The sequence below is a fragment of the Pteropus alecto genome, unplaced genomic scaffold (genome assembly GCF_000325575.1).
Source record: "Pteropus alecto unplaced genomic scaffold, ASM32557v1 scaffold413, whole genome shotgun sequence".
Lineage (NCBI taxonomy): Eukaryota > Metazoa > Chordata > Mammalia > Chiroptera > Pteropodidae > Pteropus > Pteropus alecto.
In genome coordinates this window covers 3,428,127-3,447,059 of record NW_006434120.1, presented here as the reverse complement: position 1 = coordinate 3,447,059, position 18,933 = coordinate 3,428,127, and the positions used below count along the sequence as shown (strand labels likewise).

General features: G+C 33.3%; 1 protein-coding gene across 1 annotated transcript in view; it reads right to left on the bottom strand.

The window, feature by feature from the left end:
* Positions 1–12,311, bottom strand: part of KPNA3 (karyopherin subunit alpha 3) — a 38,479-nt gene extending 26,168 nt beyond the window's left edge. Inside the window, exons 1-4 of the mRNA XM_025044780.1 lie at positions 12,266–12,311; positions 452–541; positions 262–291; positions 124–176 (exon numbers count right to left, since the gene is read on the bottom strand). Coding sequence (XP_024900548.1) covers positions 124–176; positions 262–291; positions 452–541; positions 12,266–12,307 — 215 coding nt within the window. The 5' untranslated portion in view covers positions 12,308–12,311. The remainder of the gene's footprint in view (positions 1–123; positions 177–261; positions 292–451; positions 542–12,265) is intronic.
* Positions 12,312–18,933: the final 6,622 nt, after the last annotated feature.

The window sequence follows — 18,933 nt, the reverse complement described above, 5'->3', positions numbered from 1 at the left end:
ATATATATATAAGAAGCTGTTATAATTTTCAAACTACAAACAGAAATAACAATGTACTATTTCTAGACTATCAGATACGACACCCTAGGTGTGACATATTTCTCTGGACAAATTAGTATTTACCTTGCAGCCTGGACAGCACTCAACTGGACCACTGGGTTATCACTTGTGGCATTCTGCAACACCGAATGTAAATTTCAAAAAAACTTTTAAAAATATCAATTTCAAAATATTTCAAAATGAGAATATTAAATAACATACCTGCAATATAGCTTCTAGTGTTACATTTTGCTTAAAAAGAAAAAAAGATAGTTCAGCAAAAAGTCTGTTAACAAAATTACATTTATTAGTTTATCTACTAAAGTTGCAAGTTAATATACCTTAATTATCATTGTACAATTGATCTTAGATTAAAAATGAAGTTTTTTGGTTTAAGAATAAGGTAACTTACTGCTTTGAAATCAGCATCAACATCTGAATCTTCTAAACTTTCTTCTTGGGGAACATTCCTTTTTTTGAGTAAGTGTTCATCTCTTTTGTTCTAAAAGGCAACCAATAAATAGTTAAGAAGTCTTGAAGCATATTGTTAATAAAAAATTCATTAAACTTATTTCAATTTTATCAGGTAATTGTGAAACAAACACTGAATCTCTACATAAGAATAATATGAATTAAATGTGCTTATTACAAACCAATGACAGGTCACATTCTGGGTTTGGTAACAAAATTAACAGGTCACAGTCCAACTGTCTGTCTGTCTGTCTGTCTGTCTGTCTGTCTGTCTCACACACACACACACACACACACACACACACACACAATTTATTAAGCATTAATTGCTATTACCAATACTATGCTTCCCAATTTTTAGTGAAGATTTAAATTTGGGCATGCATTATTATTATAAAAGTCTAGGAAATATATTCCAACTAGTAAGCTAGCTTTCATCTACTTATTGTTAATGGTTGCCTGAAGCAATTTATTATAAAGTCAGCTTCTTAATAATGGGAAAGATTTCAGTGCACCATGTTACGGTTTGTACGCTTATTGGGACTGTGGGGAATGGGACTTCACTACCATAAATGCCACCCACTTGCCATTATCTCAGATTTAAACTCTTGCTATCTGGCTTTTATAAACAAGAATTCTCTACTAGCAAATATACTTCTACATTCTATGGGATTTCGATTGTCTGTAATGGCAACCTGAGCCATTTCACATAATATGTAACTTTGGGTAAATTACCAATTTTTTCTCAGTTTTTAGTTTTACTACAGAATTCAGCCAAAATAAATCAGATAAAGATCAAGTAAGTGATTTCTAAGATGCTTTTCAACTTAAAACTTCAAAGAGTACATTATCTAGTCTTCAACAGAATATTTACAGAAGTATTTGATTATAATAGAAAGTTATTTAAAAGGCATTAATATTGATGTTAAAATACAGATCTAAAGAAAGGTAAAACTAGAATACATCTATCTGAAGCTTACTGGCTTATCTGCATGTATGACATGCAGACATCTACTTTTGTGCTAGTATAAGTTAGTACGTTTAAACAAACATGCATATACATATGCCCATCTTTAGATCACCAACATAATTCTTTAGTAATTACTCAAATAATTACTAAAAATAATTCTGCATTATTTTTAACAGCTCTCACAAATATTAAATTCCATGGATTAATATTTAATAGTCTCAAGTGTCTTCTCACAAAATACTTATTAATTTACTGTGGGAAAACCTGGCAGACAGCATTGCAATCCCATGACACAGGTTATGATCATGGGTAAAGGACAAATCAACACTGTGTGCCTTTCAGTCTGATGCACTGAGAGAACAGTATCACTTCTGTGGTATTCCTGAACAAAATAATAACCACCACCACCACCACTTGAGAAAAGTGAGACAAACCCAAATCTGCAAAAAACTAGTTTGCACTCCTCGAAAACAAAATCATGAAAGATAAAGACTGAGGAACTGTTGGTATGAAGGAGACTAAAGAAATATGAGAACTGCAATGTCTAATCCTGGACTGGGTTTTAGATTTATAAAGAACATTACTGGGAATAACTAGCAAAATAGGAGTTGAGTCTATGGATTACATAGTAAAATTTTATCTATGTTAATTTGACAAATGCACTGTGGATACACAGGAAAGTATAAATTTTTATAAAATATTAACTGATGTATTAAGGGTAATAGGCATCATGCCTGCAACTCAAATGATTCAAGAAAAAAAAAGCGTATGTGTGTACATATATAAATGTATAGATATACACATACATACATACATACATATATATATAAATTATACAGTAAGAATAAGGCAAACATGGAAAATGCTCACAATCAAGGAAGCTGGGGGCTGAATGAGGGTATACAGTGTTTTTTCCTGTACTGTTCTTGCAACTTTTAAATTTCAAACTGCAAGTTTGAAACTTTCAAAATTAAAAAAAAAATTATGCACTGTACTTTGTGATTTGTAATAGTTAATTTTAAAATCTATTATATGGTAATTTTTAATATCGCTTGGAATTTTTCCCATTTTAAAAGTTTCAACAGTTTATCTATCAACAGATAAACAAAATAAAACTTCTTCTAACCCTAATCCCATTCTATTTTCACTCTTTGTTTTCCTATAACTTTTCCAGAGCCCGAATAATCAAGCCTCCAAAGGCCTTTTAAGAGTCTTCCCTCACTCCTCCTACTCCCCCCAGGTATTTCAGGCACAAAAGCGATATAAAGCATAGATACAACTATAGCCTCCTATATACACAGAAGCCCATTCTGGGGATAGCATTTTATCATTATATGAGATCTTCGCTTGCTTTTTCTGCTAAGGAAGCTTCTTTCTATTCCTAATTTTTAGACATTTTTCTTTTATCTTTTTAAGCCACAAATAGGTGCTTAGTTTTATTAAATTGTGCTCCTTTTGTATCTTTTGAAATGGACATATAATTTTCCCCTTTCATCTGTAAATGTGCTAATTGATTTTCTAATGTTAAACTTAGAACTTTGCAATGATAACCATATAGTCCTTCAAGTCCTGGGGTATACCTTTCTTGAAATGTAAAAAAATATGTTCATTTTATTTAGAATTTTTTTCACCTATATCCATAAACAAAATTGGCTTATTATAAGCATCTTTTCTCATGCTGTCTTGGTCTGGCTGTTGGAGCCATAATTTTGCTAGTCTCGTAAAATGAAATGGGAAATGTTCCTTTTTACCTTCTTGGAAATCATTTAATAAGGTTAAATTATCTGTTCCTTGATGTTTGTTGGAATTTCATCAGTAAAGGTTACTTTTTCTTTTTCAGGAGGGCAAGAGAGGTTAATTTTTAGCTACTGATACAATCAATATCTTTAATTATTTTTAGATCTACTTGGGTTTTTCATTTCTTAAGGCAACTGGGTAAATTATTTTTCCACTAGGAAATTGTCCATTTCACATAAGTTTTAAAATTTATTGGCATAAATTGTTCATATTCAAATTGTAAGTTGTTTGCAAAAATGGCTATAATTCCCCTTCCTATATCCATGTGTCTGGGTAGTCTGGTCCTGTTCCAATTCTAGGCATGGCTGTGTAACTTGCTTTGGCAATGGGACATTAAGCAAATGGACTTTAAAAGTGCGTACACATCCGAACATGTCCTCTCCTCTCTTGCAATTCTAAAATCACCATGTGAACAAAACTGGGGTGGCCTGATGGAGGATGAGGCTATGTGGTGAACAACCTACGTCCCAGTCAACACCCAAAAACTTGAGTGAGACCATCTTAGATCACCTAGTCACCAACTAACCCGTCAGCTGACCAGAGATGATTGAGGGAGTCCAAGGGGTCAGCTGAACTGGTCTAGACCAGAAGAATCACTTTGCCAACTTACAGAATTATTAGCAGAATAAAATGGCTATTATTTTAAGCCACTTTGTTTTGGAATGGTTTATTATGCAGCAAAAATTAGTGATATACTAATATTTTAAAACTTATGCTACATATAAATATGCCTTTTAAATTCCTATTATTATTTGTTCTCTCCACTTGCTATAAATTTCTCTTGTGAAGTACTGCTTTAATTGTATTCCATAGATTCTAACATGTAATATTTTTCTTATTGTTCATTTCTAGGTATTCCTAATTTCCACGAGGATTTCTTTGATGCCCAAATTATTTAGAAGTGCTTTATTTCTTTACAATTATGGTTTTGGAGCTATCTTATTCATTGATTTCTAATTTAATTGTATTGTGATCAGAGAACACAGTCTATACAACACTAAAATTAGCTGACATTTGCTTTACCTCAAAGTTTCCCAAACTTTCTCAGTCCACAATGTAAGCCAAAGGAAATATCTAACAGTTTCTTATCAAGTGGTTAGGTTCAAACAACTTAACAATCATTTTTTGGTGGGAAACCCCCCAAAAATTGAAAGAAAAAATTTTTATTTCACTCTTAGACAAAAATATGTGATTGAAAGGAATGCAGTGTGATATAATGTCTAAAAATTGTGAACTACCTCAAGATCTAATAGTTCTGTGATATCTGAAAGATTCACCACGTTTCTCTCAAAAATTTCAAATATCCTAAGGTGTTTCTTTGAGTTCACTAGGGAGCAAAAGCTACCTCAGTTTGGAAACTATAGCTTTATACTATCGCAAAACCAATTTTCAAATATGAATGGTTTTTTAAAATATGTGTTTATTAGACAACACTCACAAATTGTTATTTAACTTTTATTAATTAGTATTTATTTATTACTGACAATGACAACGTCTTTGACAAATTTCTCCTTGTAATTTTGTTTTATGTGTATCTGTAATTTTTGCTTTTTATATACTCGGGCATATGTTAGTAGGCATATACAAGTTTAGAGTTATTACAGCTTCTTAGTAAATTGTTTTTAATCCAAAATTAAGTAACAACTCCCCCATCTGAAGGAAAAACATCCTATAGGCCAAAATATCCTAGGGAATGAAAATCATACTTCATGTATATATTTTAACAAAAAATGTGTACAAGTCAAGGAAAGATAATCCCTGCGTAGGTTTCTGGTGATTTGATTACTCATTCGAGGAGGCTTCATGAAAACCTGTAACTTAATTCTGTCCCTTTACTTGACAACTTAGAGATTTTCACCCTCCTAGAGACCATATTACAATAAATTCAGCATCTATAAAAGATATCTGTTCTTTTGTGAAGTGGAGGGAAGTTCAGAGGATACGGTAACTAGCCTAGTTCCAACACTCACCTTAACTCCACACACAGATTAGATCCATTTCTTAAATTACTTTAAAAACCTATTATATTATCTACATATGTATCTAATCCTTTTAGATCTTGTGTTTTCTGAACCACACGGAATTGCCACTCTGTAGGTCAAAAAGGTTAATATGGGTAATTTCTCATGACTCAACCTAGTATTTTTTGAGTTAATAAATTCTGTTATTTCTACCTAATGTTCTTTTTCATTCTCAAATTTCTATTTCCATCTTAAAAAGCAGTTTGCAAATCTAAACCAGTCACTTCTTATACATGTTATGAAAAGGACAGAGAAATATTTATTAGGCCCACTTCAAATGTGAAATAAGTAAATTTGTTTTTATCTAGCAATACCCTCAATGTCTTAAAGCCCTATCTAGTTTTAGTTCCTGTAATACTAAAATCCTTATTTTACACATGAGAAAATGGAGACATAGAAAACCTGGTTAAATTAAATTATATACCTAGGAAATATCACTCAGGATTTCAACGCAAGTCATGGCTAGAGACTGTTTCTTAAATACGTTCTACTGCTTGTCGTTTTTTTTTTTCCTTGAAGTACTCCAACCCTGGTTGCACCTTAAATGCTTCCAAATTGGAAGGAAAAAATGCTCACGACATAGCCCTTTCCTCTCAATGGTAACATTTTTGAAACGACAATAGTGCTGGGGTGGTTACATGGAATCTCACCCACAAGTTTTATATGTTATATTTACATTTTGGGCACTCTGCTCAGTGTGTTATACTTTGATTTTAAAATTAAAAAAAAAAACAACAACCCCACTACTGGTTCACCAATAATGTAAAAATCTGCCAGCCTAACACAAATTATCCTGCAGGATCATTTAAATGATCTTATCAAATGGCCATTTTTATGGATTCTAATTTACTAATTTAGGTTTTTTAAAATTGAATTTTTTATTGAGATAATTATAAATTTGCATACAGATGTAAGAAATAATGCAGAGATTCCTTGTACACTTTCCCCAGGTTCCCCCAATGGTAACATTTTTCAAAACTATAGTACAGTCATGTGCTGAATACTGTTTTGGTCAACAATGGACCATACATACGAAAATGGTCCCATAAGACTGCAATGGAGGTGAAAACTTCCTATCACCTAGTGACATTGTAGGTGTCGTAATGCAATGTAGTACTCATGTGTTTGTGGTGATGCTGATGTAAACATACTGTACCGCCAGTTACATAAAAGTATAGCACATATAATTATGTATAGTACAAAATACTTGATAATGATAATAAATGACTATATTACTGGTTTATGTATTTACTATATTATACTCTTTATTGCTATTTTAGAGTGTACTCTTTCTACTTATAAAAAAAGTTTGCTGTAAAACAGTATGCCCTGTTACACTAACAGCAGCCTCATACATCGTGTTTGACACGTCTCTTGACTGCATCATTTTCTCTTCTGTTTCATTTAATCTCCTGTTGTTTTATACAGAAGCATGCTATATAGGCTAGTAGCCTAGGAGCAATAGGCTATACCACATAGCTTAGGTGTGTAGTAGGCTAAACCATCTCGGTGCGTGTAACTATATTCTATGTTTGTGCAAAGATGAAATCCTCTAAGAACACATTGCTCAGAATGTATTCCCATTGTTAAGTGGTGCATGACTATATAATATCACAACCAGGACACTGACATTGATACGATCCACTGATCTTATTCAGATTTACCATCTTACTTGTATTTATTCTATGTGTTTATGTATATTAAGGTCTACACAATTTTATGTATATATATCCACCATATATGTATATGTTCAGTATCAGTAGTCAAGATATTGAACAGTACCAAAAAAGGAAGACACCCTCCTGTTGCCCTTTTGAAAGCAAAACCATCTCCCTCCCACCTCCCAACCCCCGAACCCCTGGCAACCACTAATCTGTCCTCTGTTTCTAAAATTTTATCATGTCAAAAATGTTATATAAATAGAATCATACAGTATAGAACCTTTTTTTTTTTTTTTTGTGATGGGCATAATTCCCTGGAAATTCAAACAAGTTGTTGCTTATATCAATAGTCTGTTCCTTTTTACTGCTGAGTGGTATTGCATGGTACGGACATATACCACAGTTTAACTATTTACCCTTTAAAGGACATCTGGATTATTTCCAGGTTTTGATATCAACATTCATGTTCACGTTTTGTAGGAACACCCATTTTCATTTCTCTGGGTAAATGCCTAGGAGTGTGATTGGTGGGTTGTACAGTAGTTGCATGTTTTCCAGAGTGATTACACCATTTTACATTACCACCAGCACTGTATGAATGATCCAGTTTCTCTGCATCCTTGCCAGCATTTGGTAGTGTCACCATTTTAAAATTTTAACCATTCTGATAAATGCTTAGTTGGTTTTAATCTGTATTTCCCTGACTGGCATGAATAATCATCATCATAATGATGATTTCCATCTGCATAACCCTTTCAATGAAATGTCTCTTCATATCATTTGTCCATTTTCTAATTTTTTTTTTTTTACCATTGAGCATTAAGAGTTCATTATACAGTTAAGTCCTCCCTTAACATCAATAGGTTCTGCAACTTTAAACAAAAAGACATATAATGAAATCACTTTTACCACAGGCTGATATAAGTTCCTGTGGCATCTCATCCATGTTACAGTGAAACAACGCTGAATGAAATGAGGTCGGATAAAATGACTCTGAACAAAACCAGTATTATTTGAGCATCTGCTGTATATGCTGGATGCTAGTCCTGCACTGGATATGTGGTTTTCCTCCAGTTTCTAGTCTGTCTTTTCATTCTCTTCACATGGGCTTTCGAAGCAAAAATTTTAATTTGTTAATATCCAATTCTCCTTTTTTGGATTATGCTTTTATCATCAAGTCTAAGAACTCTGCCTGGCTCTAGATCCTGAAGATTTTCCTTCATTTTTTTTCCCCTAAACATTTTATAGTTTTCTGCTTTACATTCATGGCTAGGATCTATTTTGTGTGTGTGTGCTTTAAAATAAGGTGTGAAATTTAGGTTGGTCTTTTTTTTCCTTTTTTGTTTATGGATGTCAATTGTTCTAGTACTATTTGTTGAAAAGCTATCCTTCCTCTACTGAATTAGTTTTGCACCTTTGCCAAAAATCAGTTAGGTGTATTTGTGTGGGTTTATTTCTGCGTTCTATCTTCTGTTCTACAGATCTATATGTCTACCTTATTCCAACACCATGCAGAATTCATTACTGTAGCTTTTCTGTAAGCTTTAATATTGGGTTGGAAAACTGCTCCTATTTAATTCTTTGTCAGAATTATTTGAGTTCTTCTAGAGCCTGTGACTTTTCATATACATTTTAAAATAAGCTTGTCTATGTCTCCAAAAATCTTGGTGCGAATTTGATAGGAAATGCATTAAACCAACAGATCTATTTAAGAATAGGCATCTTTACTATGTTGACTCTTCTAATCCATGACCGCAGTATATGTCTCTCCATTTACTTAAGACTTACTTGATTTCTTTCATCAGCATTTTATAATATTCAGCATACAAATCCTGTACATGTTTTTTAAATGTGTACCAAAATATTTGCTTTGGCATGACTATAAATAGCATTGTGCTTTTAATTTTGGTTTATGCATGTTCACTGTTAGCATATATAAGTGACTGACTTTATATGTTGATCTTGTATTCTGTGGTCTTGCTGAAGTCATTTACTAGTTCTAGGAACTTTTTTGTAGATTCTTTGAGACTTACTACATAGAAAACCATGTTATTTGCAAATAGGGACAGTTTTATTTCTTCCTTTCCAAACTACATACCTTTGATTTCTTTTCTTGACTTATGACACTGGCTAGAACTTCCAGCACTACGTTAAATAAGAGCAGTGAGAACAGACATCTTTGCCTTGTTCCCGGATCTTAGAGGGAAAGCAGTGTGTTTCACCATTAAGTATGATGTTAGCTGTGGGTATTTTGCAGACGGTCTTTATCAAGTTGACGTAATTTCCACTATTTCTAATTTGTTGAAAGTTTTACCAGGAATGAATATTAGATTTTGTCAAATGCCTTTTCTGCATAAATTGATGTAATCACATTATTTTTATTTTTATTTTTTTGCTTATTAACATTGGGATTTTAGACTATGTCAAAAAAGAGATACTTTACTAAAAAGTCAAACAACTAAATCAAGTGCTAGACCTGATCAGTCAAGTGGGACATTTTGGTGTTTTTCTTTATGTAAAAACATAACCTCCCCCACCTCAGGTCAAATGAAAGTAAAGTCTTATTAGAATATCTGACTTATCAATCAATCATTAAGAGAAAATTATATCAAATTTAATATACCGAAGTTAAAAATGCCAGTGACAGGCTTTGCACTGATTTTCAACTTATGAGGCATTATTCATTGAATATTTACATTTCAAGTATGGTCCTTGGACTGGCTAAAATTCCTCAAACTATTTGTTACAGGTCTGCCATAAGATAAGGAGCTCAATGCTAGAAATCGATTGTGAAACTAAACATACTATTTAGTTATGTTATTTATTTATTTAAGTAGAGAAAACTTTCTTGGTAAAGGAAGGAATGTCTTGTTTAATAATTTGATACAAGTCCCCTAACATGTCACAGATCAGAACTTTTGAGTAGCACTGCTCTATATCTAAGGTATTTTTCTTAAGACCTCAATAAAGGTTTTAAATATAAGCAAAATTTTAAGATATTATAATTCAATTCAATTCCTGAATATTAGCATTTAATGAGTACCAATGACATGTCTAGAATCTGACTAGGTATTTTGGGATGGGCTGGGAAACTTGGGAGTATTTGGGACAGGAGATGGGAAGTGTGTGTGGTTATTTCTTTCACTTCAGAAGCTTACAATCTAATAGAAATGGGTAAGCTCATCTATGAAACACTGGAGACTAGCTTTCTTTTCTTGTATTTTCAAGAATCTCAATGTCAGTAATAACACTGCGATTTTCTCCTCACTGGATATATAAAAATAGCAATGCTGGAATCAGACACTGATGATAAACAGTGAAGGAATCCTCTCTTGAAGTGCTCTCCACACCTCTACAGAATCATATCAAAACCAATTAAGCTCTGTCTGAAGTTTAGGAAGGGTTCACTTTCTGCTGCTTACTTAGGGAAATATGAAATATGAAATAAGGAACTGCTTGAGATTTTATTTAATTTTTTTTGGCCCTCCAACAAGGATGTTTTGGAACTAACTGTGGTAACTGGAAAGGAAACAATGTTATCCAGAAGACAATAAAAGAATTAAGATGTCTCCAAGGTAACCAGGTGGGTATTAAAAAAGATATGCTCTGAAAAGCAAGAATTTTTAATTCTACAAATACAGAACAACACAACTATACAAGAAGGAACAAATAACCAAATATAAGTGAATAGCTTTAGTTTATAAGCATATTAGAAGGGCTACAAAACTTAAAACAAGGGGAAGATTCTGGATAATACCAGGTCCAATATAAAGTTTTATAGTTGTATTACAAGCATGAAAAGTTAAGGAAAAATAAAAGCCCACATCTGGAAACAGCTGGTGTAATGTTAACAGATGACAATAAATACTTACTTAATTCCAATGTTATTCTTATTGCCTCTATTAAACAGAATGATCTTCACGTGAAGAATGAAAAACCAGACACTAAAGGGCATATACCATTCTATTTATATAAAGTTCAAAATATGCAAAATAATTTATTGTGTTAGCAATAAAGATAATGGTTACCTTTGGGGAAAGTAGTAACTGGAAAGGGGCATTGGGATACAGGTAATGGTCTTTTAGAATCAGGAGCTAGTTACACAGATGTGTTTACTTTGTGAAAATTCACCAAGCTGTACACTTAAGATGTGTTGACTTTTTTTGTATGTATTTTATATGTTAATAAAAAGGAAAAAAAAGAAGCTGAGTACAACATGTCAAGATTGACAAGAAGCTCACCTTACTTTATTAGTCTAAGGCTTAGTTCACTTCTCTAGTCCAAATGACTGAAGGATATGAAAAAAGTTGAAAATATAATTGCCAAATCACTATTGTTAATCTGTAAGTATTCATGAAAAAGTTAAGAAGTTGAAAGAACACTGAAATTAGCAGATATTTTTTCAAATTTGATTAAAAATGATGGAAAATGAATACAGGAGATGGATTTCAGGAACTATACACAATATCAATGAGCACAACATCAATACCAGGCAAAAATACATAACGAAGTCGATATTAAATACTTATTAAGTAAATAAATGCACAGGTATACTTAATTGTAGTGACTCACTGAGAGAGTGTATTCTCAAAATCAAGACCTTCCTTCTAAAAATGAAAAGTTTCAAGATGATAATTTAATACAGGAGTTTCAGGAGTAAATTAGATTAAAAAAAAACCGATCTAATCTAAGACAAAAACAAAGATTTAGAAATAAACTTCAATTCCATTTTAAGTGTACATGTATATAGAGAGAATTAAGTATGTATATTTCATTGACCGGCAGTTAAAATATTTGCTTCAAATAAAATGTGCTTTCATGAAAACATAATCTGATGAGGATAACTCTACAGTCTTCCAAAAATAAGGGAAGAAAATATGATATATTTTAACGGTAGTTGCATTTAATTGGTAAAATATCAGTATGGTTATTCTACTTTTATTTATTTTTCTAAAGTATCTTTAGCAAGTATGTATAACTTTTACATGAAGAAGGTGGAGGAATCTGGTCCAGCACACAGCCCACAGAAAGAGGATATTAAGAAAAAAACTAAAGAGTATCTAACTTCACAAGATGTTTTGAAAATTTCAACGATAATAGTAAAGTACTTTATATAATACCTAGGACTTCAATAAGTGGAAGCTATTATAGTTATATGCTATTATAAACTACTTAATGATGTATTTTTTGCTGTGTGGTTTTTGGGATGACTACTAATTTGCTATAGTATTTTCATTATTCAAATTACACAGAATTTTAAAATCAGAAACAACTACTAATTTTTATTAAATGCAAATTGCCCTTACCTTTCGCAGTTCAACTGTCACTTCATTTCTGTGTCTTCGCATTGTCTGAAAAATAAAAATTAAAAATTACATAAGTATGTAAATATTGATCCTACTAGTGTACAAATTTAAGATTAAAATTTTTTTTCAAGTAATTTGTTCAAGTAATCTGTAAGGATTGATTAGTTTTAGACTTTAAATAATAAACTACAGGAAGTTAAGAAGTCAAAACTTCTGTCTATTTTACTGGATAGCTGTTTGTTAATTTTGTAGGGAGCAGAGGTGGCTTCCTAGGATCCATTCTCCTTTCCTAACTGCACCTGAGTTTCTTTGGGGGAACTGTATACTCTCTTGTGTACAGTCTTGATCAAAAGGCATATTAAATAAAGTATGTCTCTCTCCTAGTTTAAGTAGGGCATGAGACTCAAACTATGAAAACAGAATTCTCTCCTCTGTAACTCTGAACCTTGAGCAAAGTAGGACGGACGGACGGACGGACGGAAGGAAGGAAGGAAAGAAAGAAAGAAACCCCATACAAGACCAGGTAGTGAATAATGCCTATATCCTGGACTTGCTCTATTTCCAGTTCTACGGTGTCCCTATTCAATTCTATGAACTACCTCTTATGGCTTTAAGTCAGCATAACTGGTTTTTGACATTTGCAACCAATGAATTCTATCTCAAATGATTCATATTTTTAAAAAGTAAACAACTCACTGTCATGACCTTAAAGCCACATGAAAATAAAAATTAAGTTTGGGAAGATATTTTGTATCAAAAGGTAAAGAAGTATCCTTATTAGGAATTACTGAAATGATTAGATAACCCCTCTCACCTTGACGTATTGATATGATGGATTATTTTATAACATATGTAAGTTGGGTAAAATTCTTACATTTTTTGGAATAAAGGCTACATAACGGTTACATGGTTATGGTATATTGTTATTTTAATATACTGCCAGATTCAGTATGCTATTTTATTAAACAATTCTTTTGTTACGGTATCTCTGTCAAGTTTTCTTAAACTGTAGTGATACAATTATCCCTTTTTAGGAAAAAAAATTCCATGGAAACCAAATTATAAAGTTTGATAAATATGTGGAAATATTAATCTATATATAAGCTTTTGCTTAAATATAGATATATATTAAATGTAAATAATATTGCCAAACAAAATTCAAATTAGTAGCATTCATTTAATGTGATGGAATGATGCACTGATATAGCTATTATCACCAATAGGGTTCAACAGTAGAAAGAGAGCCTTGAGTCTAATTCTATATTTAATATGCTTCTATATCTTGACCTCAATACTATTAATAATGTTCTCTGTATACATTCATCATATAAAATGGCAATAAATGTTGAGCAATCTTCAAATACAAATGCTAGTGAAGCGTTACTTGATAACTCTAAGTTGTCTTTATGAACTGCATCATTGTTAAAATCTGCTATATGAATATCTAATCCAATTGTTACTGGAACTCAGAAGAAAAAAATTTTCATTGCAACAACTACTACACTTAATTATTTATGAATTGTTATAAGACGATGCATAATAAAAAGAAATCCAAGCAGCATGTCCCCTCCAAATATGATCAAGTTACTGCTACAATGCAATTCACTGTAATTAAAACACTTCAGCATGCATGAGGTGGTAACTTAACTTCTGAAGTACCCTAAATTAGAAATCCACACTTTAGAGAGGGTTAGTTAGCATCTGAGGCACCCGCATCAGGAGTTAGCTCCAAGTTAGTAAGTGCTCTGAATGTCAACATCTGAATTTAGACACTGGTTTAATTAGTATAAGAGATATTGAATTTTTTTTTTTCTGAAATGAAATTGTTCTAGATATATGGATTGCCTAGGACTATTTTCCAGGTTCCTTGATTCTTATATGTTTGTAGTTTAAGAGTCCAGCAAGCCCCACTGTGTATCTTCAGAGAAGTGTTTGAGAGTCTAGGCCTCCCTTTAATCATGTGTCCCACCCCTTCTTGGAGGAGTCCATCGCCTAATCCTAGTCACATCTTTGTGGTATCTGCTTACTGTTGAAGTTTTATCACAAGGGAGTAGACTAGAGTTTTAAAGGACTAAACTCACAGAATGAACTGTACGACTTTTTGTGATTGCTTGCTAATACATGCTTGTATAAGCAGCAAAACTGTATCTATGACTTGTTTTATTATAATTCACTGGTAGTAAAAATTCTAAGGAAAAAATATCTATTCCCCTCATGTATCTTTAACAGTTAAAGGTCCTCTATTCCTCCAAAAGAACTATAGAGTGTAAATGGCCAAATGGCTTAGGTCAGTTAGCAGCAGGTACTGACTGCTATGTATGATACAAATACCTTTGAGTTGGTCATGACTTACTCTGCTTCCTGTTTGACAGAAAGCAAAAGGCTCCATCTTTGGCATTCTCTTCACTTACATTCTTCTCAAGTGATCTCATCTACTGTCATGTCTTCAATTACTGTTTGATGACCATTCCCAAATACCTATCTTTAGTTTAGCCCTTTCATCTAAGCTCCAAATTTCTAAGTACAATATTCGTTCACTCAACAAAAATTTATTAAATTCATCTGAAACACATCAGGCAATGTGCCTGCAACTAAGACTGGTCGTCAGTAAACCGCAGCCTGTGGGCCAAATCTGATGGGTAGTTTTTGCAGGACCTGGCAGGAATTGTTTTTACATTTTACATGATTACATGATAAATGACAGTAAGTACCTACTTAATACCCTTATTTTTGTCTCTTAGTTCCCAAAGCCTAGAATATTTGCTATCTGTACTTTTAAGAAAATGTTTATAAACAGCTAGTCTAGTAGAAAAGGCAATAATAATAAGCAGTAGTACAAATGTGTTAAATGTTAAGAGAGGAAAGTAAAAACTGAAGTTCTATATTGGAAGGAGTCATGATGAGATGTTCAGAAAAAAGCTCCCTGAAAGATTAAAGTGTGTGTGTGTGTGTGTGTATGTGTGTTTGGTGGTAAAGGACAGACTGTCACAAGGCCTCAAACTCAGCATGCTTACAAATATCATACCTGGTCATTCTCAGACTCCCATCCCCTCACTAAATACCACCCACCCTTCCACAAGTATTCCCAGTATCAGTACAATCATCCAAACAGTTGCGAAACCCCAATCCTGGGAGATTATCCATGTCTACTCACTCTCTCATTCTTCGACATGCAACAAAAAAACAAAATAGAATTCAAACCTTCTACCCCACTGCCACTATTGGAGACTAATCTACCATCATCTCACTTGGATCACTACAATAGCCTCCGAACTAGTCTCCTCCTATGCACTGAATCAAGTCTCCATAATGTGGCCAGTATGTTCTTTTTAAAATGCAAACCCATGTTGTCCTGAATAAAACCTCTTAAATTTATTTCTTAATCTCTTGGAATTCCACCCTCCAAAGTGACCAGCACAGCCAAACTAGAATCCCATGGACAAAGATTGGCTGACAAGGTATCCCCATTAAGTCTAAAATACAAGCAGGGTCTGGTTAAACCATCAACTGTAGGCTCACATGCTATCAGCATGTATGAAGAAGGTAATAATAGGGCAACTGAAGGACTTGATGACTGGAGAACTTAAAACCATGAACTAGAATTTAAAAAGGATATTTGATAATAGCTGCAAATGGAAGGAATCTTTTGCACATGCCAACATTGTAAGGTATGATGAAGCTAGACTCAAAAACCAGGGGCTGAAGTTCCTTTTCCTAGAGAAAGCCCTAAACTGAAAAGAAACTTCTGGGAGAAGAATCTCAAGTAAGCAAAACACGTACACTTAGGGAAAAGGAAAGAGAGAGTCCAGATAAAAGTGGGTTAGTGAGACATAGCCAGATCTCAGAAAATAGGCGCAGACATGGAAGTTCCCCCTGCCCCACACCAATCTCCCATACCCAACCCAGCTCTCGCAGACAGGGCAGCAGTGGAGACAAGTCATGAAGGAGTAGAAGCAACATTCCAGCAACAATGGCCTGTACTCATTGTAGCTATACCCAGTGAAAAAAACAAAGCCACAGACTCAAAAACCCACACATAGCTGTGGAAACCGTAGAGGCAGCTGGGACATGGCAGAAAGTGTGGAGTGGATGGTGGCTTCTGGTTGCAGGAAAACAGCCTAAGAACTCAGGCTTGGAGCCTCATCACCCACCACACTCCATCACAGGGGTGATGCCCTGAGACTGAGGTGACTTGGTCATAGAGGAAATCCCACCTCCTGGGGGAATATGGGGCATTTTCCAAGACTGAGGCCGCACTGCCCCACAGAGATCCTGGAAGTCCCAGTAGTGAAGATAAAAAAAAATTTGTTCTATAGCACCATCTAATGAAAAAATAAAAGATTCCTACTTATCAACCTGCTAAATGGTTAAAAAGTACTGAAAAAAAAGATCCCAATCTTTCAAATGCCCAAGCGGAGAAACAATCCATTGAGTATCATGAATAACCAAGGTAATAGGGTAGTTAAAAAAAAAAAAGAAACATCTCTAGAAAATAAACTCAAAGACATGGAATACCGTGATTTAAATTAAGAGAATTCAAAATTGCAGTTCTGAAAAAACTCAATGAGATATAAGAAAACTCAGAAAGGCAGTTCAATGAACTCAGGAATAAAATCGACAAAAGGACTATTTTACCAAAGACACAAAACAATAAAAAACAACCAAACAGAAATTCTGGAACGAAAGATCTCAATTAATGAGATGAAGAATGAATCAGAGAGCTTAAGAAATAGAGCAGACCAGAAGGAAGAATTAATGATCTTGAAGATGGAAATCTAGAAATGACTCAGGTTGAAGAAGAGAGAGAATTGAGAGTAAAAAAAAAAAAGTTGGAAGAACACTGTAAGAACTACCTGACTCCATTAGAAAAGGAAATATGAGAATAATGGGTATACCAGAAGGAGAAACAGGGAGAATGGAATAGAGAGCCTATTCAAAAAATAATACCTAAGAATCTCCCAAACCTATAGAAAGAGTTGGACCCTCAAATCTAAGAAGCTAACAGAATACCTAATTATCTCAATACAAAAAGACCTTCGAGGTACATTCTATTAAAGCTATCAAAAGTTAATAACATAGAAGGAATTCTCAAGACAGCCAGAGAAAAGGCTGCAACCTATAAAAGAAACCACATTAGAATATCATTGGATTTTTTTTCAGCAGAAATCCTATGTGTTAGGAGACACTGGAATCAAATATTTAAAATATTGAAATAGAGAAATCATCAACCAAGAAAAATATACCCATCAAAGCTATCCTTTAGATATGAAGGAGAAATAAGTTTTTCTCTGACAAATGAAAGCTAGGGAATTTACCACAAGACTTGCATAACAAGAAATGTAGAAAGGAGCTCTTAAACCTGAAACAAAACAGTAATATGAATAACAGACACACAAAAGCAGGAAAATGTAAAAATTAATGAAACAAAGAGCTGGTTCTTTGAAAAGATAAATAAAGTTGACAGATCTCTGGCTAGACTCACCAAGGAAAAAACAGAAAAGACTCAAATAAATAAAATCAGAAATGAGAGATGTTACAAGGGACACCACAGAAATACAAAAGATTATACAAGAATACTATGAAAGGCTGTATGCCTCCAAATTTGATAACCTAGAAGAAATGAACAAACTCATAGAAATATATAATCTTCCCAGACTGAACCGTAAAGAATTGGAAAAGCTAAACAGAGCAATCAACAGTAAGGAAACAGAAACAGTCATCAAAAACCTATCCCCCAAAACAAAAGTCTAGGACCAAATGGCTTCACTAGAGAATCCTATCACACATTCAAAGAAGATTTAATACTTATCCTCAAACTCTTTCGAAAAATTGAAGAGGAAATTTTTCCCAACTCATTTTATGAGGCAAATATTACTCTGATACCAAAACCTGGCAAGGACAACACACACACACACACACACATGCACACAAAATTACAGGTTAATATCTCTGATGAACACAGATGCATAAATCCTAAACAAAATACTAGCAAGTCACATACAACAATACATTAAAAAGATAAAATATCACAATCAAATGAAGTTCCTTCCAGGGACTGAAGGATGGTTCAACTTATGCAAATCAATCGATGTGATACACATTAACAAAATAAAAGACAAAAACCATATGATCATATAAATAGATGCAGAAGAAGCATTTGATAATATACAGCATCTATTTATGATTAAAACACTTAATAAAATGGATATAAAAGGAAAATACTTCAATATAATAAAGTCCAGCTAACAAACCCTCAGCTAACATACTCAAAGTTGGAGGGCTGAAAGCTTTTCCTCTAAGATCAGAAACAAGACAAGGTTGCCCAATCTCACACTGTTATCCAATGTAGTACTGCAAGTCATAGCCAGAGCACCCAAGAGAAAGAAAGAAAAGGCATCCAAATGAAATGAAGAAGTAAAACTGTCACTTGTTACAGCTGACATGATTCTATATATAAAAAACCCTCAAGATTCTACCAAAAAACTATTAGAAACAATGAGCGAATATAGTAAAGTTACAGGATACATAATCAATGACCAAAAATCATTGTATTCCTATATAGTAACAATGAAATAGCAAACAAAGTAATGAAGAAAACAATCTCACCTGCGATTTCAACAAAAAGGATAAAATACTTAGGAATAAACTTAACAAATTAAGTGAAGGAC